Here is a 26760-nt window from a genome sequence, read left to right as displayed (position 1 = left end):
GTTGGCCGTCAGCGATTTAGGCTGCGTTTGCGTCCCGTGGGAAAGCTCGGAATTTGCTGCTTCTAAAGGCATGTTTCGGTTTTTAGTCAGGTATATCAGATTTATTCCCCATATAGCCTTCTTACATAGAAAGTTTACAGAATGGCCTTAGCAAAACAAAGCCTTAAAAGTTACTTCAGCTTCACACCATATGATATTATTATATAATATCTTTCTCTATACTTATTTTACTGTACTGTATTTATTTTAATTAAAGATTTTTTAAATTTCATTAAGCTATAGTTTTATGTCACATTATACACTATTGCCTTATGTACTCTACCACTTTCTCAAGCCATTTGTTATATACTTGTTATTGTTAATTTAATTTTTTCCCTAATTGTCCTATCATATCTTACTTAGCCATTATTTATTTTTAACAACTAAATAAAGAATCTTTTTTTCATATCTTTCTTAAAGGCAAAAGCCTGAATCTGACCATTTCATGGTTATGGTGAATTTCACCAAAATAAGTAAAATAAATAAATAGTTTAAATGTACCATACAGCCCACCTTTCCAGTGTGAAACCACTAAAAACTACAAATTAGCTGCAGTTTCTCAGAATTTGAATGAATTGGTGGGCCAGATTTACATTTGCAAAGAACTATGCTTTAGTTTGACACATGTGGCCGAGTAGTTTAAAAATTAATCAGATTCTTGACTGACTGTGATAGCATTAGTAAATTAATTGTGTTATTTCTAAGCTAGGAGAATACGGTAATTTGTTACTTGTCAGTACCTTTGTTATACCTCATTATAAAAGTACTTTTATTTGTCTACAGTGCTGTTATGACAGTGTTCCAGCGTCATCACCCATCCTCAAAATTTCCCCACTTAATGCTTCATTTAAAAAAAATAATTATGCCAATTCGAGATTACAGTTTATGGGAAAGTTCATTCTCCAAGTTGCTATTGAAGTGTTCACAACAATAGTAACTATCAGTGCTATCAATAGCATTGTAAGTGTGTACTTATCTCCATAGATAAGCATAAATGGTGATCATTAAAACACACACACGTTACACAGCCTCTGGTTAACTATTTAAATGAAGCGGCAGCCTCAGTTGGCACTAAAGTGAACGATAGAAGAGGATGGGAAGTAATCAGCACCACATACATGTGGGGAAGTATCACTGCCTCATTTAGGATACCAATTCTTTGGTATCCTGAATGTGCAGCTTCACAGCAAAGCAGTATTCAAGGGTGCAGTAAATGTGTAACTCGCTGAATCTGTATGCCAATATAAGTAATTAAATCAGATAATTTACAACAGGGATGAATGAAAAGATTGATTGAAATGAAGTGAGAATATGTTATCAGCAGGAACCAGACTCCATTCATAAATCAGACAATTTAAAGACCTTGCTTGTAGGGTACTGCTCAAAGCTGGTAAAACCTGACTAAAGATGATTTATGAAACAGCAGCCATCATGCTATAATTCAGCTTACAGTCAACACCCCAAGCAACAAATGTTTTCATAATGATGCTAATAAGTTTGCCATTACCACAGTATTCTCACACCACACCATAGTGGCCCATAAACCATTACACAGTCTTTTATTACAGTGCTTAGATGAGTATCTTCCTCAGTTTAACATCTAGAGTCATAAAACACAGAAGGAGACAAACAACAAAGAAGTTTCAAGGCTTCGCATGTAAAGATTTTATTCCTTGGAATGTATTCCACAGCAACACAAACCTCTTCTAGGAATGTGTTATTGCCAATACAAAACACAGTAATGACACACTTGAACACATCACACAGGCGTCCCACTTGTTCACAGAAATGGCTCGAGGTATTGGCTCGGCAGTAATCATTACGTTCTCCCTCCTGCCAAACGTTCGCTTGTAATTTGCATTTGTGCTTCGAAAGTCACCCGAAACTCACGACTGAGCAACAGCAGGATGGCAAGCAGCACGTTTCTGTGATCAGGTTACAGTTTAGTTTCATTCATAATCGAGTTGGATCCATTTGTGCCATTGATACTGAGAAAGAGAGAAATACACATTTCAAGTCAAGCTTAAACAAATACACCTGAATGTAAAATATTTAGCAAGTCTGACACAACAGCAGTGAACGTGACATGGGTCACAAAACTAGCAGACCAGGTGTCGTTTCACAAGGCTGATAACCAGCTTCTTATCACGAGAAGCAAAAGAATGTGACTGATAACATGATGGAGGCCTAATTTTAAAACAGAAAAAAAAGGATATGACTTTATTAAAGAGGTGTCAGCTACAAGATGTTACACATTCAAACAGATTCAAGATTTTCCAAATGTATGGAGGCCCAAAGTGCTCAAAACGATATTAATTTACATTAAATTACTTAACTAAGATAAATTGTGTTTAAACTTTGTAAACTAAAGGAATTTATCTGTAAAGATTTGCAAATGTAATTTTTCATGGCTGTGTCTTGTCTGTCCATCGACACCAGCAGGAAAGAGTGATGCAGTTGTAAAACAAGAACATTGTGAATAATATTTTCCCAAATTTTCAGTCAGAATAAACTTTCTTATTAGTAGAAAGAAGCGGGCTAGCTTACAACCGGACGTGTCTTGCCTTTGCTCCAAATCAAAATGAATAGGAATTACCATTTGATTAATACTCCATGCTGATTTCAAACATCTGTTTTTTGTTTTAAATCAACCATATCAATAGTTATTCAGGAAATTACTTAACTCACAATTTTCTTTTTCTATTAATTTGAACTGCTTTGGGCCTCCACAGTGGGCCAGGAATGGCTGCTGATGATATTTCAGAAAAACTGATAACAAAAGTGGCTAAAACGGAATAAATCACCTATAACTGCTGAATTTTGATATAAGAGCTGTCATGCCTGGTCTGCTAAGTTTTGTTTGACCTACAGTACAAAACAGTGCTAAAATTAAAGAAACTAACAAAACTGCAAATGCACCTTTTGTATCTCTAATTTAAGCCGCAGCACGATAGTTAAACAGATTTTGGTTGCTTTGTTTTGGTCCTGAGTCACCTTTAGCATTTGGCACCAATCACCCTGTAATTATACATTAATAAAAACTGCACAAAAAATACATTCGCCATTGCTCATCAGCTATTTCTATGAAAAGGCAATTTTTGGAGTTTGTTTAGCAGAGAAATTTCACTAATGACTACGTATAAAAAGATGGAATAAAAACAACTTTAGCACATCGCAGTACAAAAAAAAAAGTGTTTTTTTTTCTTGTTTTGTTTTTTTTTTAAATGCACTTGAGCTGTCATTTAGTTAGTTTCTATCACGGAGATGTTCTTAAATTTCCAAAAGCCCTGGTCAAATAAGAGGTAGTAGACATGTCTTGTGTAAACAATTACTGGAATGGCCGTTTGGTGGCACAGTTGGAGAGCACACACTACCCTTTGTCTCAGAGCTGGACAAGATTTTAAAGCAGTTACACTCACCAAGTAATGAGGTCGTAACTCCCACTACCAAAGGGAGGATTAGCCTAGTGCAGCTTGGTATCAGTCACAAACAATTAGAGAGAGCAAATGAAAAGTGTACAGTAGTTTGCTAAAGCAGCTAAATCTAGTGAGCATGCTGTCCTGTGGGTCATCTCAGGTTATGATAATAAACTGTAGAGAGGCAAGTGAATGCATTAGCACAAAGTATTATATTCCTGATCTGTGGTCAAAATCACTACTTAATTTGTCACATAGAAAGCAAAAAAAACCAAAACAATCCTATGCAGACATGCCAGCTGAGTCTGCCGTGTACTGTTAGGTCAAATCCGATTGGTTATTGCAGTTCAGTTCAAATACTGAGCCTTGTGAAGGAAAGACCCGCAGCTGCTAGAAGGCTATCCTATCCCAACACCGGCTTCTCATTCTTGGAGCAGGATGACGTCAACGTTGTCGTGGACGCCCTGCAGAAGCAGCTCCCCCTGGAAATCGATCACCTTCTTCTTCTTGGCGGCCTTCAGGGTGCCCACCAGCGCTTCGAAGATGTTGGCACAACGGTCGTCATTAAACAAGACCCCGAACTTTACGCTACATTTACCGTCAGCGTCTGAAATAAGAGATTTAAACGATTGTTACAGCTTCGGGCAGTCAATTAAAATGACTGTGGCGATTTCAATCTCAATTCAATTTCAAAATAAAATGAAACAACCTAATTTTTTACTCCAATTAAAGTACCAAATCATTTCAATTGATCCCACAATTACAGACATTCATGCCTATTATGTGTATGTAAACTCCTACCACAGCTGTACTTGTAAAATATCTAATGGACACACCTGCATTAACTCAGAGTGGTTTGATCCACTGCCGTGTTTATAGAGGCCACCCTCCACAAACGTGGCAGTGCCACCCCGTTTCCAAAAAACCTTGACACACCCCTGCTGCAAATGGCATAACTCTGAGTTTATTTGTTTCCTGCTTTAGAAGTGGTCAGAACCACAAATCAACACTGGATGACTGCATGATTGTTGTTTATTAAAGCTCATGGGATAATATATCAAAGTACTTCAAGGCAAACCATGTCATTCAGCAATATACAATGACAGTTTTGACTTACTTTTACTGCCGAGTCGCTGGATCTCTTGAACCAGCAAATCAATTTCATGGGAGACATTCATTGTTGCTGCAGGCGAAACAAAATGCAAATAGTTGCATTAGCTTTAAATCTGACGTCACGGTTTTGAGTGCACTAGACATGAAACTAAACAATTAAACCTGTATTGCACAATTATGACCCAACTTGTCCATTTACTACTGCAGTGCTTTAGATTATTATGGTTGATTTATAACTCTGCTGCCAGGGCGTTTGGCCAGACTACATAAAACTTGGCTGCCTGTCAGCTCCTATATCGATTTTAAAATCTATTTACTTGTTTTTAAAAGCCCCTGATGGTCTTCTTGCTCCAGTATTCATGTCTCACATCCTCAGTGCGTAGGGTGCAGTATGGATGCTACATCCTGTGAGTAGTTCCAAAGTGCACGACAACACAGCTGAGGAGGCAGATTTTTTAACTTTTACACCCTGAGTCGCGAAGCAGTCTGCTGTAGAGAAAGAGAGCAGCTGAAGTGTTGAAATCTTTAAACATCTTCAGCCCAGCTTTTGACTGAATATGGTAAACAGACAATTTATTTCTATTTACACTTTCCTCATTTGATCTAATCTGTAGATTTATTACATTTGATCTAGCTTACATTATTAAATCAATGAGTAGAGCTTATAGATTATTGTGCATTAAAGCACATTGAAGTCTATGCATTGTGATGCATTTTATTTTGTCTAATGTCTTCTATTGTACTTACAGGCCATTTTTAAATGTAATTTTAGATCTGTTTTTTTTTTTTTTTTTACACGTTAAAAGTCTTACCATTACACATTACTTACTTTTTGTCTAATAAACATCCGTGTAGCACTGTAAACCGACATACCTGGTGTCATCTGAACAAAATCTGACTGATTTATTGAGTGATCATCCACCAGTAGAGGAATTTTCTGACTTTGGACAAACAAGGCTAGATTTAACAGCAAGTGCAGTAATTAAAGATAGTTAAAGAGCTGTATTTCGTCAATAAATATGCGCCAAATTTTCCTTTTTTTTTTTTTTTTTTTTTTTTTTTTACATTTTAGACAAAAGTCTTAACATTTGTTCTAATCATGAAATTGGGATTATCAGAAAGGCGTTTTTTCAATTTTGTTCCTTTTGTGAAGGGTGTTTTGGGAGCTGGGGGACTTTCATTAAAAGAAAACAAACTCAAAGTCCAGTAAACCCATAAATAAATGCAATTTAATTATATATATATCAGACACATATAAAGGCACTCGGTATGAGTACAACATATAAAAGAAGGACTGACTGCAGCACTGCAACAAGCTCCAACACGAGCAGGGCGGACTCATCAATGCGGAAGTAAGGGATTAGCGTTCACGGCTAGCCAAACCTGCTAATAAATACTTCTTGCAGTTGATTTATTTCAGAGATGTGCAGTTATTCTCAAGTGCTGAATAATATTAGCAGCTCGGCGATGCTTTACGCGACTTCAGGTGCAAAAGAAAAGACTCCTCTGAGTGGCAGATGTGAGCTCGCCGGTATGATTAGCTTCTAACATCCGACAAATCCTCCGCTGAGAGGGGAGCGAGGAGTTGTTCAGACCGATGAACGGTTGGAATAAATGATGGAAAACGATGTAACACAAGCGAATATAACACCGACACAAGGATATGAATTTTACCTGATTACTTGGGCTTGTTTTTGCTTGTAATGAGGTGAGGGACGACTTTCTGATGAATCGGCACCGGTGGAAAATGTTGCTGCGTTCAGAGTGCGCTCGGAGAACTTCACGCTTTAGAAATGGAACAACAAAGTGGTGTAAAACGAACGGAGTGAAGGTGTTTAATATTCAAAAAATAAGAATATTAAACAGAAGCATGAGATCACTAAGTTATCTTAGTAAGAATATGCATGTAAAGATAATGCAGTGTTAAACGTCTTCTTCAAGTCTTCAAGTTAGTGTTTATTTATATAGCACGTGTGCGAAGCTCTACAATGTCTCCAGGCAGTAAAAACAACAGAACAAAAACTTTACAAACACATAAGATAGAAGTTGTCACACCTGTTTTAAGCCTGTTTTTTTAAGTACACACAGCTGTAATTGACCTGTGGGAGCAATTTAAAGATCTGTACCCGATGTCCTGAGATGTCTTTACCTTAGGATCAAAGTATTCTACAACAAAACACAAGACAACAACAACAACAAAAATCCCTTCACAATAGAGCCCAACCAATATTTTGTTTTGGGAGCCAACACTAGTATTTAGGTCGTAAACAAATCCAGTAATGGTTTATATTCTAAATGAGGTAATTATTAACTGTAGTTCAAAAGCTAGTTACCTTGAGGACACTCCTTGTATGCTGTAAAGTCACGAAATGTATGCTATTCCCCACAAACTGCAGTTTATGATGTGTATAATGTTCCCCCCATAAATCAGAAGTACAGAAGCTCTTGTCCAACAAGCCACAAATTTCAGACATTTCCGCGATTTACTAATAATTACCTACTCGTAGTGGAATGCTGTGAAAATGTGCAACTGTTTTCATTTACTGGCTTAATTTGAGTAGATGTGACAAATTTCCTACAACATATGAAGGCAACACGAGCGCTCATCTGACTTCATCGTGACACGCTGCCGATAGTTTGATGGGCTGTGGCCCATATAAGGTATTGAAGAGGCAGGAGACCGCGTGTTGTCCTACGTTTCGGCCTCTCCAAACTATTTCTTGCATCTCCAAGAAACACACAGGTGCTCAGCGAGCACAAGTCCCATTGCAACACAGAAAGAGCCTATCAGCTTGTTAGAATAGTGTGCTGACTCCAAATGCTGTTACTTTTTGTTCTGCACATTGAACTCTATTCTTCTCCACCCCATCCCTATACCTCTTATGCATGCACTGCAAATAACAAAGCAGTGACTCCATCATCATAGTGTTTAGAACAATGGAAAATATTACATATGTGAAGGATTACTAACCGAGCAAAGGCATAAAAACTCAGAGGGCCCCAAAAAGCTGCAGTTATTCAACAAGTTTATTAAAAATATGTATCGAAATGCAGTTTAATTAACATGTCCTTTATTTTATTTTATGTTTAAAGAGCACTATACAGAACTAGTGAGAAGCAGATCTTAAAAAGGTTTTTTTTTTCCCAAGTAGCTGACTGTTGCAAATGTGTCACCAAGACGCCAAGACGGTTCCAACAAGAACCAGAGTGAAATAAATAGAAAATAATTTATTGTTTTGTTACATAGTTCCAAGAAACGACTTTATGTGTGAAAACATTTCAAATGGCCACACAACTAATCATTGGAGTTAAATGTCAGAATATCAGACACAAAAAAACAACAACAATGGGCGACTTATTTGCGGGGGGAAAAAACATGTACATCTGTATAGCCACTGCAGTATCAAGTCGCGTCTCTATCAATTATAAACCATGATATGAGTGCAGCTTTTATTTTGAAAATTACTCATCCGGGTCCCCGCAGCCCAAGCAAGCTCGCGCTAACTCGGACGTCGCGAAGTGTCAAGCTAGCTCATGAGAAACCTGAACTGAGACCGGAAGTGTATACAGTGTGACTTCGCTATAAAAGAAAACTTCTATTCCATTTTTAGAAAATGCTTTGAGTGTTTGACACCAGTGACAGAACTTGACAATTAATTATCTCATTTATGATTCACTAGTTAAATTGAAACATTTAATGGAAAATCTGAACAGATGTCATTAGATCAGATTTTTTTCTTGTCTTTCTTTAAAAGGCTCTCACATGATAAGACTTAGGGAAAGACTGCTCAATTTAATTGTTACCGATTGTAAAAGTTAAATTGGGCGTTTTCCTTTATAAATACAAAGATGCCACAAACATGAGGCCTCGGGCTTAATGTGGAGCACAGATATACACAGAAATATGCCACAACTTCTGTCGTCCATTTGTGGTTTTATCCTAAACAAAAATAATTGCACAAAATTGCATGTTTTGTTTTAATCATAAATATTTTTACATTTGTTATCCGATTCTAAATACCTAGGGTCAAATATCTCCAAGTTTTTTGCAATTGTTACACTTACATGTTTCAGATTAATAAACTAATGTTAATGTCGCACAAGGATAACCTGAGTAAAAATAAAATGCAGTTTTAACATAAATATTTCATTTTTTTTTTCCATTCAAAAAGTAATTGCCCCTTAACTTAATAACTGGTTGTGCCACCCTTGGCAGCAAGAACTGCAATCCAAAGTTCGTTTTAACTGGCAATGAGGCTTTCACGAGGAATTTTGATCAACTGTTTTGTGCTTAATTGTTATAATTCAGCCACACTGGAGGGTTTTTGAGGATTAATGGCCTTTTTAAGGTCATGCCAAAGAATCAAAATCTCAAGTTTAAAAGAATCCCAATCTCAAGTTTAAGTCTGGGCTTTGAGTAGGGCACACCAAAACCCTCATTTTTTTAATCCATTCAGAAGCAGACTTGCTCAATTGTTTTGGATCATTATCCTGCTGCATAACCCAAGAACTGAACAAACTGATGGTTGGACAATCTCCTTCACGATTTTTTGGTAAAGAGCAGAATTCCATCACTTACAGTTTGCAATGTATATTTACTCCTGTTATATTTGTCTAACAAAATGTGTGTGTTGATGTGAAACATTTAAGTTAAGTGTGACAAGGAAGGAGGCAAATACCTTTTCTCATCAACTGGTTGTAACAGGTTTATAAAGAAATAGAAAATATAAGGGGACTTCAAAAAAAAGTTCAATTACAGTGAAAATTGTAAAATAAAAATACAGTTCTTATATTCTTTCAAAGGCCTAAAAATGTTGATACTTTAATGGCAAAACAATAATTTAACTTAAATCACTATGCAAATATTAAAATAGTTGAACTGCAGGCGAAGTGAATACAAAAGTTGTCAAGTGTATAGTTATATGTAGTTTACTCTTCCAGCACAAAATGTTATTTTATAAAAAATAACATAAAAAATAATATATGTATACAATCTATAAAACTAGATGCTTCTGAGTGAACGCTATGTTTTTCTTTAATCTGAAGACTCGGACCGGAAGTCTCCTCTTAACTCCGCGTGACTTGACACTGGTGGCAGGAATGGCGGCTATGATCACTAGAGGAAGGAACCAAGAGACCCTGAAACTTTACTTCTGACGGCCCCGCAGAGGAATGTGTTTCTAGTGAAGGGCAGAAACACCCTCCTGTAACGGATTACAGCGAGAAGAAGTGCTGTAACGTGAGATCACGGCGGTAGATGTCCGGGTCGGGGAGGTGGACGCACTTTGCTAGTTAGCCTAACGTTAGTGCCACTGACTTTGATTCAAGGTAGCTGTTAGCCCGCTGCACTACTAGCCAGCTGTTGGCCACTTGGCTTGGCTGGCCCAACAAGTTATTAACTGTGTGAAAGCAACCTTTATTTGAATCTTCGAGTTGGGATCGGCTCCTGCTTGGTACACAGTATTAGGGACGTTTACAGAGATTGGGATAAGGCGCGTTGGGAACATCATTACAACAGCTAACCTCAACGTTAGCTCGGCTTAGCTAAGTTGGGATCCTGAAGTCTCGCCCATTTTTTGGATCCTGCCCCAGCCATTGGCTAAGGGCTAATCAACAGCCAACTTGTGTTCTTTTCAGGCTCAATTGGTACTACGATGGAAAGTCTAACGCTGAGTGATGTCGAGCAGAAATATTACTCGGATTTGTTCGTTTACTGTGACACGGACAACACCAAAAAAGTGGCTTCCAACGGGAGAGTTCTTGACCTTTTCCGGGCGGCCCAGCTACCCAGCGAAGTTGTCCTGCAGGTAAGCTAGCGTAACCGTGTTATCATTCAGACTGTGAAGGTGTGCGTGAAACGAAGGGCCATTGGGGGATTTTTGGCAAACTTGGCTGGCAGGCTGACTGTTGGAGCTGTCCTGTCAGCCAGTGTCGTTGTGGTTATTTAGCCCGGGTGCTTAGCAGAGCTGCGCAGCAAGAGAGACACACCTTCTTCTGGCTAATGTTAGCCTTAGCTAAACAGAGTAGGTAGACAACTCACACAATTTATTTCTTTATTGAGTTTTTTTTCTCTAACTGACATATTATACATGCAATAAAAGCTGGCATGCCCTCTTCAGTTACCTTTCTGTGGGTATGTGTTGAACTGTGTATCTAACGCACGAAATACTTCTCATTGCTCTTGCTGCCCACTCTTTCCTGTCTTCTCCCTCCATCAACATCTGCCTTTTTTGTTCATTACTGGCTAACATGGTGGAAATGCCTGTGCCTGCACGCCTGTGATCCACACAAGTGGAGACTTTGTTTATTAACCCTCAAATACGGATTGCCTTCTTGGTCAGATTGCAGAGTGTCCCTGCTCTGACAACTGTGAGTCATCAGTAGCCAGTTAAACTGCAGCAGCCCATTCTTGTGACTCCAGATCTCTCAGCATGGCCAATATTTGCAGTTTGTGAGTCAGCATCCTTTTCAAGGTCAAGAGGGGGGGGGGGCTGTGTGGTGGGAGAATTAAGGAGCGTTGTAATCCTACCACTTCCAGAATCTACACTGAGCTCTGTGTTGGCCCGTGAGACACATACTGATACAGTGTCATGTTGTAACAGGCTGAGAAAAGTCACTGCTGCTTTGTATCCAGTCATACTTGGATAAAGTCCCTCATCGGCAAGAAAAGGATCGCTGGTCAGCTGTGGCAGTTTTTTTTTTTTTTTTTTTGAGTGGCTTGCAGCACTTAAGGGCACCCTCTTAAACAGTTATCCTCATGTTATAAAATCTCACCAGTAGTACTAATCCTAAGGTTTCAGTTGTTTCTTTTAACCACTTTATCTTTTGTGTGTAGAAGGCCGTTTCATTGTTTTGTAAAGCACTACAAAACATGATAACCAGACTTTTTACGCATAGAACACACTGGACATCTGCTTGTGAACATGGCAGATGAGACCATTCTTAAGGGAACAGTTCATCAGATAATTTAAACAGACACTAAACGATAGCTGTTGTTTATTCTCCTTTTTATAACTTGGATGCTATGTTTGCTTAGAGGAAAAAGCTGCTCTTTCAGATGAATACAATGTTGTTAACTGTTCTCCATTGTCCTTGTGTGCGTGGGTTTAGATCACAGAGCTATGTGGAGCCACTCGGCTGGGTCACTTCGGTCGGAGCCAGTTCTACATCGCTCTGAAGCTCATCGCCATCGCCCAGTCAGGGCTGCCTCTGAGGGTGGAGAGCCTCAACTCGGGTGAGTCCATAAATCGAAGTGAGTCATTGTCATTGTTGTGCATTGATTTCTAAACAATACCATTACACAATTGTGGTCTAGGTCCTCTCTGAAGTACTTTTAGACTTTGGTTATATAGAGATATACTGTTGTTCTCAGGCTAGTTAAAATGTTTCAGGTTAGAAATGAGTTTCATGAATTTCAGAGACAGCTGTTCTCTTCATCACCAATCAATTACATTTAATGGCAGAGCTATCATTTGTCAATTAGAGTCTTAAAGGTTTTTTGATAAGAAAAAGGTATTTATCTCAGAACTGCATGCATGTGGTGCAGTGTATTTTAAGATTTTCATACAAGCATGTTCTCATGTTTTTTTTAAAGCTGTTTCTTTGTATGTTAGCAGGATTATTTAATACTTTTTTTTTTTTTTAACCACATTTGAGTCTTGGGCCATTGTATAAGCGAGTAACTTTTGGGATAGATCCAGATATGGTTAATAGAGCTTTTGGAAGGACTCTTTACATTCATAGACACAAATCAGATTCTTCTTCTTATGTCTGATCCCCGCAGGGCTCCCACCCTATTCCTAATGTCCTTTTTTGTCACACCAAAAATTCTGCATGTCCTCTTTCACTACATCCATGAAAAAACTCCTCTTTGTCTCTTCCTCTTGCTTAGCAGCTCCATAGTTAACATCCTTTGTTGGCTGTATCCACTATCCCTATTCTGCACATGTCCAAACCATCTCAGCCTTACCGCTTTAACTTTGTCCAGACTGCTCAACCTGAGCCGTCCCTCTGATGTACTCATTTCTAATCCTGTCACCCATGAGGAAAAAAGTCTGCCACCTTCACCTCCGTCATAACCGGTCTCACTACCATCCTGTAAACTTTCCAGTTTAACTCTTGGGCCTATCCTTCTGTCACAAATCACCTCTGACACTTGTCTCTACCTGCTCTGCCCTAACTGCACTCTGTTCTTCACCTCTCTTGTGCGCTGTCTGTTGCTTTAGAGGTTTGACCCCAGGCATTTAAACTCATTCACTCTGACTGCCTTTGCTCCTTGCGTCTTCACTATTACGACTGCCTCCCTCTGAAATTAAATGAAAATTGATCAAATTAGAGAATGTATTTATGTAAAGAAAACAAACAATTGCTGTCTGAACCAGAAGAATCCAAAAGGAACTTTTTAGCCTTTGGAGAATCGATTTCATATGCTGGATGTTTGATACATAGGGTGTCTCATAACCCTGTGTTTCTAAAACTGGGAAAATAAACACTGGTACATTAAAAGTAAGCTGTAAAAAGAGAACATCTTAAATGAAAAATGGCTCATCTTGATTAGTTAATGGGGCAGATGGCATCACATTGCTGATTGGAATAGTATTGGCCATTTATTTGTGTCACCAGATGATTGTAATAGTATGAGCTGTTTCGATGACTTCCCTATTTATCTTAAGTAAACAATGAAGCCGTGGTGGGTTTGACCGCAAAATTGCGCTTTTCTATTTGTCCCTGTTGAGTTCTCTCGAGGAAAAAGAGAAGGGAAAAACGCGGCGCACGATGTCACACTCATCCTCTATGCAACATGATCAGTTTGGCCTGAATATATTGCAAAATTGATTTCATAATTTGACAACAATATGAGGAAGCAAACAAGTCACTTCCTTCTAACAAAAGATTTAGGGATGTTTGAGCTCGGTAAACCTCGCCCTCAACTCTCTCTTTGTAAAGTTGGTGCTTTCTCAGAAGTAGACAGTTAATTACAGGATTTGGAAAAAATGTTTAGTTTACTCAGTGCTTTCAGAAAGCTTGAAGTCACCACAGTTGTTCCAAAATATTAAATAGAAAGTTATTTCTGGAGCAGAGGCTTTTGGGGTAATAATACAGGCGTTCAGAAGCAAAGGGGGTGGTTTGGTTTCTGAGTTCTTACTAAAAGACAGACCGCTGCACATAATAATCCTGTGGTGAAACAATTCTTTTAACCAGACTTAACTTAGAGATATAAGAGGATATTGTTAGTAGGTTTAAAGGAAATTTCAACCTTTTGTTAAAACTGATTATTATTTTTCTTAAAAGTAGATTCTCATATTCACAATGCTTGAAGCAGCAAACAACTGGTACTTTTGGTGGAGGAAGGAAAAAAAAAAAAAAGTATGGCAAAAAAAAATCCAGATCACTTTCTTCCCACTAGCTAATCAATTTGTTGCTGAGTCACTGAAACCATAGTGGGGTCATATACAACAGGATTAGCTTATTTGGGTGTCTTGGTCTTGGGTCTGTTTGCTTACCCACTCTCTGAGAAAGCCATAAACACCAGTAGAAAGGGTTAGGGTTAACAATATTAGTACCAGTATCAGTTCAGTATCTGCCAATGAGGCCGCCTAAAAACTACAAACCCTGCTTCATTCAACCATCGTTTTGTGGCACACGTTGAATTTTTGAATCAGTTTGGGTTTTTTTGAAATAACTGTGGAGTTTAGAAAGTCCTGCCTCGCTCGTCTTTACCTCCTTGAGATTGGATTGGTTTGCCTGATTGTGTAGTAGCAGGATTTCTAAAAATGTTCCAGACAGATTTGCATTAGTTTTTTAGCAGAGGTTGACCCAACATAGAAGATAAGATAAGATAACCTTTATTAGTCCCACACGTGGGAAATTTGTTTTGTCACAGCAGGAAGTGGACAGTGCAAAAGTTATGAGGCAAAAATTAGGATACAATAAGAATAAATACAGTACACAACTGTACAGAATAGAATAAAAATAAAATACTATATACATTAGAATAAAATAAAATAAATATACAATAAGATAAAAATAGAATACAAATACAAATGCTATATACAACTGAGTAAAAATACAACGATGACAGAAAAGATTATTGCACATTAGTGTTATTGCACATGTGTGGATGTGTGTGTTTGATCAGTTAAAGTCTTTATTGTGGAGTCTGACAGCAGTGGGGAGGAAAGACCTGCGAAATCTCTCCGCCCCACACCGTGGGTGCCGCAATCTCCCACTGAAGGAGCTGCTCAGTGCTGTCACAGTCTGCTGCATGGGGTGGGAGATGTTGTCCAACAGGGATGACAGCTTAGCCACCATTCTCCTGTCACTCACCACCTCCACTGGGTCCAGAGGGCATCCTAGAACAGAGCTGGCCCTTCGGATCAGCCTGTTCAGTCTCTTCCTGTCCCCGGCAGAGATGCTGCCGCCCCAGCAGACCACACCATAAAAGATAGCAGAAGCCACCACAGAGTCATAGAAGGTCTTCAGGAGTGGGCCCTCCACTCCAAACGACCTGAGTCTCCGCAGCAGGTACAGCCTGCTCTGCCCTTTCCTGTAGAGGGCGTCTGAGTTATGAGTCCAGTCCAGTCTGTTGTTCAGATGAACACCAAGGTACCTGTAGCTGTCCACAGCCTCAATGTCCATACCTTGGATGTTCAGTGGTTGCAGTGGAGAATGCTTGTGCCTGCGGAAGTCTACCACCAGTTCCTTGGTTTTACTGGTGTTGATCTGGAGGTAGTTCAGCTGGCACCAGTCCACAAAGTCTTGGGTCAGTCCTCTGTACTCCTTGTCGTCCCCATCAGTGATGAGGCCGACTATTGCAGGGATTAACGTTTGATTTGGTCTGGATCCAGGATTTTTTCAAAGGTGTCTTTAGCATTGTAAGATAGAGCAAACAGAAAAAAATACATTCTCCAAGGAAAAAAAAAAGAAAAACAAAAATGGGCAAGCTACAGTGTGGTAGAAATTTTCAGTCTTAGAGCAGGCATGCTGGCACGGACTGTATTCCTGTTTGTTTATCACAGATCTTTGTTTTAAGTCCTCAGCATTAAGAGTTAAGAGACAGCAAACATACACTCGGTGTGGCAGTGTGTTTCATTTTCTATTTGAGGAAACAGCTCTTTCTGAAAGGTATACTGTTGTTCCCATTTTACAGCAGTTACTCTCTTTCCAAACCCTATAAACGTCAGCTGATTGCAGCAGGCACAAGCATTCTGGGAAATCTATGGAGTCAGTAGGACGGTTTTTCTCTCTCGAAAGCCAGAAGCAACTTCTGGACTCTAGTGCACTGAAGTTTGATGTGGTCACCGAGTTGATTTCATTTTGTCAGCTGCTGCTGAACAAATATTGAAACTGAATTTAATTTGTGTCTCGACAGTCAAGGATCTACCGTTGCCAAGGTTTGTGGTGGGGAAGAACGAGGCAGAAGCAAGACATGCTGCACTGTACCAAGATCCCGACAGTCAGGGATTGTACCCTGCCCCCGGTACTGCAGTAATACCCAGGCCACCTGGCAGGGGTCACCAGAACAAGAAAGGACATCCCTCATCCACTTCACTTCCTGTCCACGAGGTCATCCAGCCCCTGGCAACTACTATAGAATCACAGGTTGGTAGTAGCAAATGCAAGAATCGATGTTGCAGGGACGATTGTATACAAACTTAATATTTCTTTGAACAACTGAACCCAGTGGTTACTTGGAGATAAGCTGCTGTGCTTCCTGTGTTTTTCCTGTGTATACTTGACAGAGACATTAAAAGGGACACTCAAAGCATCTTGAATTGAAATCTATAGCAGAGCAACAAAGTGGTGGTGGAAATGATAAATTCCAAGGAAAAAGCTTTTCAAAGCCTCCATTTGGGGGAAAAGTCATGAAATTTTTAAGTGGTCTTTACCAGATTCGAGTGGTGAATTTCTTCGTCGCTTTTATGTGTCCATAACTCATTGAAATTAAAGTCAATGTTGCTTCAAAGTAACTGCAAATAAGTGCCCAGAGTGGGAAGACTTGCCTCTGGAAGGACTTTGATGTTTGATTACATTCCTTTCTGAAGTTTTCTGCTGCGGACTTAAGTGTGTTGACACGTGTGTCAGTTATTTAGATTTCTTTCGCAAGTTTTAACTTCTTATATGTGTTGCATAATCATTCACTAGTTCCTTCAGCATCCCTTATCTGTGATGATGCAGATAAGAACTGATTGATGTAGCAGTTATTGGTCTTGGTTTGGATGTGGCGTGTTGAAGATTGACGTCTTGTTGTGTATTAGATGTGATCTAAAGGTTAACGCCCAAAACACTGAACTGTTTTAAAGCAGTAATACTACCACCTTCAAATAATTTTTATTCTGTGGACGATCATGCTTATTAAAGTTTGCTGATTCCTTATATGTGTACTAAATGTCTTTTTAACTGCTTGTTTATTTCATCGGTTTGTTTTTTTTTCTTTCTTTTTTTTAATATGTCACCAGCCTGAACCAACGTCCCCAGTGGTCTCCCCTCACCAGTCTCCCCCAACCTCACCTCATTCCTGGAGGAAGCACAAGCGGCAACACAGTGGAGGAAACGCAGAGCGACAACCTGTGGTGGCAGCAACTGGAGCCGTGTGGACGCAGTTCAGAGAACCACAAACAGGTGACCCACTTCTTAATGATAGTTTCTCAAAAGGAGAACTATTCTGCCTATTTCCAACAACATATTTCTAATCTTAGACTCTGCTAGAGTAGCTTTGCATTTGCATTTATTTCCATTCACAGTTCAAAGCAATCCTTATTATTTATACGGATGCAAATCATCCCATGACCCATCTTCTGATTGGGTGCCCATCGTAAACAGAAGGTCTGAATGCCAGGCACGTGGGGCTTCTGGACTCATCTTGGAAAATGTTCAAATCTTTTCAGATGTTTTATAGACTAAATAATTATTTAAGATGATGATGAGCAAATTTGTTGATAATGAAAATAAGGACAAAGAGAAAGAAGAGTGGCAACAATTTGAGTTAAAATGGCTTATTTTTCTTTCTTTTTTTTCTTTATTGAGGGCAAAAAAGGTAATGCATGTGACAGGGGTTTCACTTGCAAGCACTCACGAGCAGCAGATGATAACAATAACATCTCTAATGGCAAACAGAAGTGACAGTGTGGTAAAAGTTGCTTTTAGCTTTGACTTCAGTGATAAATTGTCGTTTGTACCACTTCCTGTTGTTTGCAGCGCCTACATGCTGTTAATGATATTTGCTGACACAGACACTTGCTGCAGTTTGTCATTAGGGGACCAAAGTAATTGTGCCTGCTTTTTTTTTTTTCAGCATAAAAAGTAGTTGAGATATTACAAAGAATGGTATGAAAACAAAACTTCTTAATTAACATTACATGCAAAAACATACTTTCCTGTCCTTCTCCTTTCAGGTCCAGTGGCTGGCGATGGCATGTGGCCGTCCCACTCACCGCCTCTTCCGGGTCAGGAGAGTTGGGTCAGTTTTACAGCGGACACACCGCCTTCCAGCACGCTTCCAGCAATGCACCCATCATCAGTCCAGGTACAGCGGTGTTGGCTCGACTCGCTTCCTATTGCAACAGGCTTCATTATACAAGCAAGCTAGAAAGATGCACATCAGCGTTCCATCTTAAATTACAAGGCGCTAGTTGGATGTTGGATACACTACACTGATTCAGTACTTCAGCAGCAATAATGTGAAGTAATGGGTTGCCGTATGATTTTTGTCAATCTCTCACATCATTGTTGAGGAAACTTGGCCCAATGTTGTTAATATTGCTTCAGTTTGAAGTTCATTTATGGGCGGTTCTCCTAAGGCCCCGCCACAACATTTCAGTCAGGTTGAGATCTCGACTTTGCCTGGGCCAGTGCATCATCTTGATTCTTCTCTTTTTCAGCCATTCTATTGTAGATTTGCTGCTGTGCTTGGGATCATTCTCCTGTTGCGTGACCCAGTTTAGGCTGAGCTTTATCTGTCATTGTTCCATAAGTCTTGCGGTTTGTTCAGATTTCACAAAACAGCATATAGTCCTGTGAAAATCTTCTTTTTGACAATACAGTGAACGCCCACTATTTTAAATAAGGGCTCCGATTACGGAAATGAGTTTTTTCATTTTCACCAGTGAAATCCTTGAACTAAACCAAACAGCTATAAGGTGAATCGTGGCCATATATATAAAAAAACAAACATTTGATTTGGGTAAAAAACAACCCCTAAAAACACAACTACTCAACACTCTTGTGTTGTGTGCGTATTTGGTAGTGTGTAGCCCACAGTTAGTAACAACAATCACCACTTTTGGAGTTTTTGACATTTTGCACTTACTAAGCGAGCTGACATAAAACTAAGGTCAGTCGTTGCCAATATAAAATCACTGAAATGCTCAGAAATATTTTGGATCTATTCTATCTTTACCACCATTAGCCAATCACTATGCAGAAATGGGAGATGGGACGAGGAGACAGCAAAATGAGGCTATAAATTAAAGGACACATGTACACCCTCACAATACAGACCTAGAGAAGGCGATACAGTTCAATAGAGCATTAATATAGATCAGCAAGTTACAAGATAACCACACAGAGTATTTTAGCTGGAAAATGTGATGCAAATGTCTGCCATCAGAAACTGCAAACATAAAGCACGAGATATCACAGTAACCACAATCGGGCCTTGAATGTCAGCCAGCATCTTGTATCAGTACTTTATCTGCAAACGCTGCTGCTTGACTGAAACATGAGCAGCTTCTGTGACATTGCTCAGGCAAAGGCCTCTGTACCCACTGTCTAATTATAGGTACACATCATGCCCTCTTTTAGTTTCTTCTTGTCGTTCTGAGCTAACAAGCAAAAAGTCAGTTGTACTTTAGGCTGAAAGTTCTGTAACCATTGTTTTGATTCAGTTTTGAATATTATTCTTTAAAGGTTTGATTTCTTAGAGTGCCAAGTTTGTATGTATGAGTAGGGGGCCAGGGAGACACGCACTGTACATACTAACAGGGAAGAAGCTGGATTTGCATAGGTTAAAGTGTTATTCTTAATACTTAATTATGCTCGTCTTTCTTAAATGTTTCTGTAAATGGGTTCTCGTAGGAAAGCACAACAATACGAACAGTAGCCTCAGCTGCAACGACCAATGAGATCCAGCGACAGTCCAGCACGTACGATGATCCGTGGAAGATCACAGACGAGCAGAGGCAGTATTACATTAACCAGTTTAAAACAATTCAGCCTGACCTCACTGGCTTCATACCTGGTAGGAACAAAAATACACACACACACGCTATCAGGATAAAACACGGGTTATTAATAAACTGTGGTTTCTGCGTGTTTCAGGTTCAGCAGCAAAAGAGTTCTTCACTAAATCAAAGCTACCGATTTTAGAATTGTCACATATTTGGTGAGTCACTGCTCTTCTGCTATTTATGGCTTCTGTGTGTGTTTGTGTATCTAAGGGAAATTAAGGGCACCATAAACACGTGTTCACCACCTGAATGGAGTTGATGGTCAAATTTAACAGTTTGACATGCGGATATGCTGTAGGTTAGAGCAGGATGGGCATTGATCTTTGCACCAGTGCTCCTTTGTTCTATTGAAAGATCCCTAATTTCATATTTATAAAACTTAATAGGAAGCTGTAGTAAAAGCTTTATTTACTTTTTAGACAAGTGCAGTGTGTGGCAGTTAATCCTAAAAACACCAAGAAGCTTTTCTTTGCTCTTTATCAGAATGTATCATCACTGATCGGACAGCATGTGCAACCTGGATATGGTTAACTGTTAAACTTCAAGACTAATTTTTACTAAAAAAATGCCAAACATCAACAAAGACAAAAGGTTTGACCATATGTAGTTGCTGCAAAGAAAATGTGTTTCACCAGTTCTTTGTTAACTCCAAACCAACCTGGCTTTATTTTGCTGATGAGTAAGACGTTTGTGGCTAATCGAGCTCATCAAAAACAAGTTGTCAGTTCCCGTTTATGGGATTATTTCCACAGAAGCGTGCAGTGTCAGTTGACACAACTTGTTTTGACAGGATTCATAATGACTAGTATCACTAGCTCTAAGCAGTAAACGTGGCATGTAAATGGGCAAGTCGGATCAGATTCAATGTCTGCTGTAATGCCGTATATGATATGATATTCTTACTGTCTAATGTGTGTTTAAAGGGAGCTGTCAGACTTTGATAAAGATGGAGCGCTGACCCTGGATGAATTCTGCGCTGCCTTTCACTTAGTTGTGGCCAGGAAGAATGGCTACGACCTCCCCGAGAAACTTCCTGAGAGCCTGATGCCAAAGCTGATTGACCTCGATGACTCAGCAGGTGCTCAGGCTTGCCTCTCTCTTCCTCTCTCTGCTGCACCCTTTATTAATTTTCTTATCTCACACCTCATTAGACCTAGGGTAACAGCGCTATTGTGCAAAACCCACATGTTGGAAGTAGTTAACTGATTTTTGGGCTGAGCTGCACTTTTCATGACACAGTTTTGTGTTCTCCTGCCCTCTTTTAACTTGACATTGACTCAGTTGCTGATAGCCATAACAAACATGTTTATCAAGTGTTATAATTCAGTGTTGACCTTGTTTTTACATATCAGGAAAACAGCAGAGAAATAGTCTTTCTAATGTGCTTATGCAATACTCAGAAGCAGAAATGATTGCACTTTGAAGTTTCACGATTTTTGCCATTGATGGTTAAATGTAGTTGGCATTTTGAGTGCATGAAAAAAATGTTTTATCTCAAGCTGTTCTCTGAAGTTCATCTTTTTGAAGAATCCCAACCAAAAGTAATGTCGTGTGGATTTTTTTAGTTTATTTATGTGTATTTAACTCGTGTCTATTTTTTTTCAGAAGTCCCAGAGCAGACTGCTGATGTTGGATACTCTGCGTCACCAGTAGAGGTGACCCCCAACAAGTCTCCCTCTATGCCTTCGCTCAATCAAGCCTGGCCAGAGATGAACCAGAGCAACGAGGTTCCAACGTGCACGCACCACATGACTATATGTGTCGTTTTTACACATCCTCTAGGCTCGAGACTCGAGGCTGTTTGCTTTTGCTCTGTTTGCATTTGATTCATCTTAATTGCTCAGGGTTAATTAAGTGAGGTTGCTCTCTCTTTATCCATCCATTATAATTCGAGTGCCACGTCATCCTATTCATCATCAAACATATTTTCTGATAATTCAGCACCTCCTCTCTCACTTCTTGAGACTGTGTATGAAAGTCGGCAATGTCCGTTTTGTTTCCACGCCTGCTGATGATGCCGCGTCAGTGTGGCATCACGGCAGAGGCTGAGACTGATGATGTAAATGTGTGATGTCACTGCACTGGCTGACTGACTGACATGTTTTTTCTCACTGTCTGTCTGTCTCCTGCAGCAGTGGGAGACGTTTAGCGAGCGCTCCTCCAGCTCACAAACTCTGACCCAATTTGACTCTAACATTGCACCAGCTGACCCTGTAAGTCAATCACTTAGCATGCATGGTTTCACCATTAATGGACAGACATTAACCCTCTCCAGATCTCTCTTCTTTTTCTCTCTATCTCTCTCAGGTTCTCTCTGTCTCGCTGTCTGCATGATGTTCTTTCAAAGTGCAATTAAGTGCATCAGCAATAGAAGTGTGTGTTGTGATTTGGCTTGCTCAGTTTCTATTGGACATCACCTTTTTTTTTCTTCTTTAGAGTCACATCCACCAATCACATTTTAAGATTGTAAGAGATGCATTTTTCCTCACATGATTAAGATGATAAAGGTTGTGCACAATTCTGTTGTGCATTTACTTTTGAACAGTCAAAGTTCTTCACGTTTATTTATTTTTAATTTTTAAACCGTAAACCAATAATTGTCCAAAAAATAGCTCTGACTTCAAATACGGTTTTATATTGCAGGAGTGTGCATCTGTTTTTAGACTGCTTTTATGTACTCCCATTCTGAGCTGAAACTCAAGATTAAAAAAAAAACACTTGTCAAGCTTAACCAATAAATCTCCCAAAAATTCGATTTATCAAAGTTTTCCATGTTAGTCTTAATTGACCGTTGAATTTTCTGCAGTCAGTTTGTGTATGAATGTAAGGCTAATACAGTTATTTTTAGCCATTTGAATAATTTAGAATTTAAGTAAATGTAACCCCACTGATGTAGGAGTAAAAAAAGCCCCAAATCTCTCTCTGCTGTGGAAAAATCCTGCATTGACAGCAGACCCAAATTCTCCGCTGCCATCCATGCACCAAATCTTAATGGGTGCATAGGATCTTTTCTGTCCAACTGTGAAGAACACTCTCGGAGCAGAAAATAATTTTTGAAACAATAACAGTCTTTTGTTTGTTTTTAGTTGTCGTTAGGATGGGGGGGGGTGGTGGTAATTGTATGGGCACGTCTTTTATTTTTATTTATTTTTTTAAAAGCTTATTTAGAAAATATGTTTCCAGGTCTTTCACATCTTCTCATTTAAACATGTTTGATGAGATGCTCAGTGAGCATGTCAGCTAAGAGTGCCACACAGGTTTTCATGTTGAACCTTCCTCCTCAAAGGACCAGCAGCCAAAAAAAAAAAAAAATTATACCCATCTTCTTCCTGTCTGTTTGACCCTCTCTGTGTCCATCTTTTCCACAGGACACGGCCATCGTTCACCCAGTTCCCATCCGGATGACGCCCAGTAAGATTCACATGCAGGAGATGGAGCTGAAGAGGACTGGCAGTGGTGAGAAACTCTCTGACCTTAAACTGACTGTCCAAATCCTGACTTACAGTTGAATAAATAATAATGATATTGATGCACATGTGCAGCAACAGGCAGACCTCTAAATCTGTTTTTGTGGGCAGCAATGTGAAGGAACTTTAATATGACTGAAACAGAATTATGACCTAATTGCATTAGAAAGCATGCTAGTATGTTCTTTATATACTGAAGAAAAAACATATTGTCGCAGGTCGGAAAACATCCAGCTGTGGTAATATAGTCAGATTACTTTGTGCTTTGCAGAGTGCGCACTATTGGGAAAGTAATAAAAATCCAAAAGGTCACCATTTGAAATCATTCAAAGAGAGCCTCACAGGAGCTTTTATCACTCATATACATGTTTTTTTTTTTTTCTGCAACTGAGCACGTTTTGTCCAAACTAACAGCCGGATTGCTAACATTTAATTTTCCCTGTTGATTGACTGCATTTGCTTCAACACTTTCCCCTGTTTGTGATCTCCCCCTTCCTCCAACATTTAGACCACAATCATCCTACCAGTCCTCTGCTGGCTAAACCTCCTGAACTGTCTGAAGAAGCCAAATTACCCACCTCCATGAAGTTTGTAGCTGCCAACACTGTAGGTGAGTAAAAGATGAGCTGCTATGGCAGGGAGCTTTAATACGGTGTTCCGAAAACATCATCCCACACATGATTCAGTTATTTATTTTGTTTAGCCATTTTAATCCACTTTCTATTTTAAGGTCAGACTAGAGCAGGGCGATATGACCAAAAATATTTATCAGGATATACATTTGAAAATTTGCGGTGACGATATAATTGACACCAGACAAAATACTTTACAACTCCACAACTTTATTAGTGCAAAAAAAAAAAAAACCCAGCAATGTATTTTCACTTAAACAAGCAGCTGTTTTTATGTGCATTAAAGTTATATAAAAATTTAACAGTACAAATGCAAATTCCTTGCTGACAGTTTAACCAAAAGGCATTTCCAGTGGAAATTGGCCGACATATCCTCAGCATAACCATGTATAATATACACAAAACTTAAAAAGAGGTTATACACACACAATACGCGAGCCTCCTGCCTACGATAGCCGTAATGCTCCGACAATCCGTCAAGCGGTGCGGGTTCGTAGCTTAGCAAAGTCGTACTGAAACATTTGACAGATTGCTGAGCGCCGTGTACGACATAAAATCGTTTCGAGGTCAGTAAACACAACCAGAATTCATACATAAGGCACACAGGATTATAAGGGGCACTGTCGATTTTCAGAAAAATCAAAGGATTGATTTTAAGTGTGCCGTATTTTCCAAAAAACACGGTAATAACGACGGCCCGCTAGCATGCTCTACCAAAAGTAGTGCTTTGTTGTGTATCTGATGGACGAAAGCTAAACCAGTTCCACACCACTGAAGTTGCAGCATTTTTACAAACCAATTCTGGTTCATCCGTTTCATTCAATGATCCGCTTTCGCCCTTCTCATTCTCCGTCGTCGCCATGCTTTTTCCGCCATGTGCGTATGAAAACAAAGGTACTGCGCATGCGCGTTTTACCCATATTCTATCGCGATATTTCATTTTCTTATCGTTGTCCAACATTATACTGGTCAGATCATTAAGAACAAAATTACAGATAGAAATCTGGCAAGCAGTCGATTTAATGACAAAAGAAAACCCTTGATACTTTAAAGTAACATACAAAAATCAAGACAAAAAAAAAAAATAAAAAAAAATAAAAATGGAAGTATTTTTCCCTTATATGTTGGAAGGTTTCTGTGGCTCAGGTGGTAGAGACAGTTGTCTGCCAATACCTGCTCCTCCATACCACATATCAAAGTACTGAACCCCAAGTTGCCCCAAATGCATCCATTGGCGTGTAACTGGGTGAATACAATAGGAAATACTTAAATTTGGTAGAAAGGCACTATCTTAGTACCATTTCATATTTGTCTTTCCTTGGTGGTGCCTTCATAACCTCAGTTCAGCTGCTGATAGTCCAGACTAAGATTCCAATTTTTTGTGGAAGAATTTAAAAAAAAAAAACAACTACCATTTTGTTAATTTTCTCATGATTTGTATGCTTGTGGGTTTTTTTTTTTTCTTTTCATGAAGGTGATGGTTACAGCAGTTCAGACTCTTTCACCTCAGACCAGGAGCCAATCACAAGGCAGAGGTTCGTTCATTTTCTGTCTGTCCTTTCTGACAATTACTGAAAGTGATGCTTTTGGGTTTTTCTACTTCCTCACATTGTTACTCAGTTGGTCATGTTGCAGCTCTGTTCAACGATCAACTCCAGACCTGAACTGTGATGAATCGTGTTGTAAATAAAGCACTGTATCCTGTGTGTAAATCTTTAAACATTAATGTGCTCAGGTCTCAGTCGGGTACGTCCCCAGAGGCTTTGAAGGTGGTAGCACCGCCTCCCCCTCCACCCCGTCCCCACCCCTCCCACTCTCGCTCCTCATCTCTGGACATGAATCGCACCTTTGCTGCCACGTCTGCCACAGGACAACCCCAACCCTCTACGATAGCTTACCCTCCTGCTGTGCCTCCACGACCGCTTCCCACACAAGTAAGAAAAGTATTTTATGTGTTATTGGCATTATTTGTGATTTTGATACTACGAAAGCTGTCACGACACCCTTTCATCCCTCCCCAGACATCAGTACCACTCACCGGGCATCGCGTAGAGGCAGAGAGTATACCAGGAGGCGGGGCGGTGCTCACCACCACATCCCCGCAGCAGATTCCCCAGCAGCCCAACTTTGCAGATTTCAGCCAGTTTCAGGCCTTTGCAGCCTCTGAGCAGCCCTCAAGCCTACCAGAGGTGGACAAACACATCGAGCCAGGACAGGTAGGTCGATCCTGGAGGGTCAGGGTTTGGAAATAGAATGATGCTCCTCTAGACAACATCAGTTCTTCTCAGAGATGGCATTTATAGTCTGGCTTTGTGTATAATATGTTGATATTAATGTATTGATTTTTTTGATTTTTGAATGTATTTCTTTTGCTCTTTCCCAAAATCCCCAAGTGGTTGTTTATTTTAGTTTTCCTTCCGTTTGTTATATAATGTTCTAAACCCACACATTGATTGACAGATTTCCTCCATATTACCGTTTTTTTTTTTTTTTTTTTTTTTTTGTCTTCTAGTATTAAATATTAGACTTCTTATAAAATATTATTGTTGCAAACCATCTGCAATCTGCATCTTTTAATTTCTTAACTGTGGCTGTTGTGTTACATTTGCGTAAACACTTTCACTTTCACATGCATTGTTTGTTTATGTCTGCAGGTGGACAAGCCTTCGGAGGGGGCCGGCCCCTTGAGAACAGTTAAGAGTGACGGCCAAGCTGATGAGAGACCCTCAGCTGCAGTCAACTCTGTACGTCTTTGAACTTTAAACTCAATAAGACCAGTGGTTTTTAAACTTTTTGTGTTTGTGTGGAACATCAAGAGGCAATCTGAAATTCATAGGCACACTTGTTTATTAGACTGTGTGAAAGT

The 26760-nt window shown here is 39.5% G+C and overlaps 2 protein-coding genes across 2 annotated transcripts in view; one reads left to right on the top strand and one right to left on the bottom strand.

Annotated features, from left to right (window-relative positions):
- Nucleotides 1-1677: 1677 nt before the first annotated feature.
- On the bottom strand, nt 1678-6375 carry abracl (ABRA C-terminal like). The gene is made up of 3 exons (XM_084954045.1): nt 6243-6375; nt 4573-4638; nt 1678-4062 (listed from the first exon to the last, which is right to left on the bottom strand). The coding sequence occupies exons 2-3, from the start codon at nt 4631-4633 to the stop codon at nt 3878-3880; spliced, it is 246 nt and encodes an 81-aa protein (XP_084810171.1). The 5' UTR covers nt 4634-4638; nt 6243-6375; the 3' UTR covers nt 1678-3877.
- Nucleotides 6376-9637: 3262 nt separating this feature from the next.
- Nucleotides 9638-26760, top strand: part of reps1 (RALBP1 associated Eps domain containing 1) — a 21757-nt gene continuing 4634 nt past the window's right edge. The window contains exons 1-16 of the mRNA XM_084952697.1: nt 9638-10375; nt 11679-11802; nt 15940-16169; nt 17027-17189; nt 17963-18093; nt 19644-19806; nt 19887-19950; nt 20719-20873; nt 21401-21522; nt 21928-22008; nt 23164-23251; nt 23771-23872; nt 25369-25429; nt 25630-25828; nt 25916-26110; nt 26549-26638. Coding sequence (XP_084808823.1) covers nt 10223-10375; nt 11679-11802; nt 15940-16169; nt 17027-17189; nt 17963-18093; nt 19644-19806; nt 19887-19950; nt 20719-20873; nt 21401-21522; nt 21928-22008; nt 23164-23251; nt 23771-23872; nt 25369-25429; nt 25630-25828; nt 25916-26110; nt 26549-26638 — 2121 coding nt within the window. The 5' untranslated portion in view covers nt 9638-10222. The remainder of the gene's footprint in view (nt 10376-11678; nt 11803-15939; nt 16170-17026; nt 17190-17962; nt 18094-19643; nt 19807-19886; nt 19951-20718; nt 20874-21400; nt 21523-21927; nt 22009-23163; nt 23252-23770; nt 23873-25368; nt 25430-25629; nt 25829-25915; nt 26111-26548; nt 26639-26760) is intronic.

This window comes from Perissodus microlepis, chromosome 15 (assembly GCF_051167445.1).
Source record: "Perissodus microlepis isolate ML-2025 ecotype Zambia chromosome 15, ASM5116744v1, whole genome shotgun sequence".
NCBI classification, from domain to species: domain Eukaryota; kingdom Metazoa; phylum Chordata; class Actinopteri; order Cichliformes; family Cichlidae; genus Perissodus; species Perissodus microlepis.
The sequence above is the reverse complement of the archived record's forward strand: the minus strand, read 5'-3'. Positions and strand labels throughout refer to the sequence as shown.

Bases quoted from the DNA above. Each gene is read 5' to 3' on its own strand.
- abracl (XM_084954045.1), bottom strand. From the start codon at position 4,633: ATGAATGTCTCCCATGAAATTGATTTGCTGGTTCAAGAGATCCAGCGA. The intron at 4,063-4,572 runs GTAAGTCAAAAC...CTCTTATTTCAG, and splicing joins CCAGCGACTCGGCAGTAAAA to ACGCTGACGGTAAATGTAGC.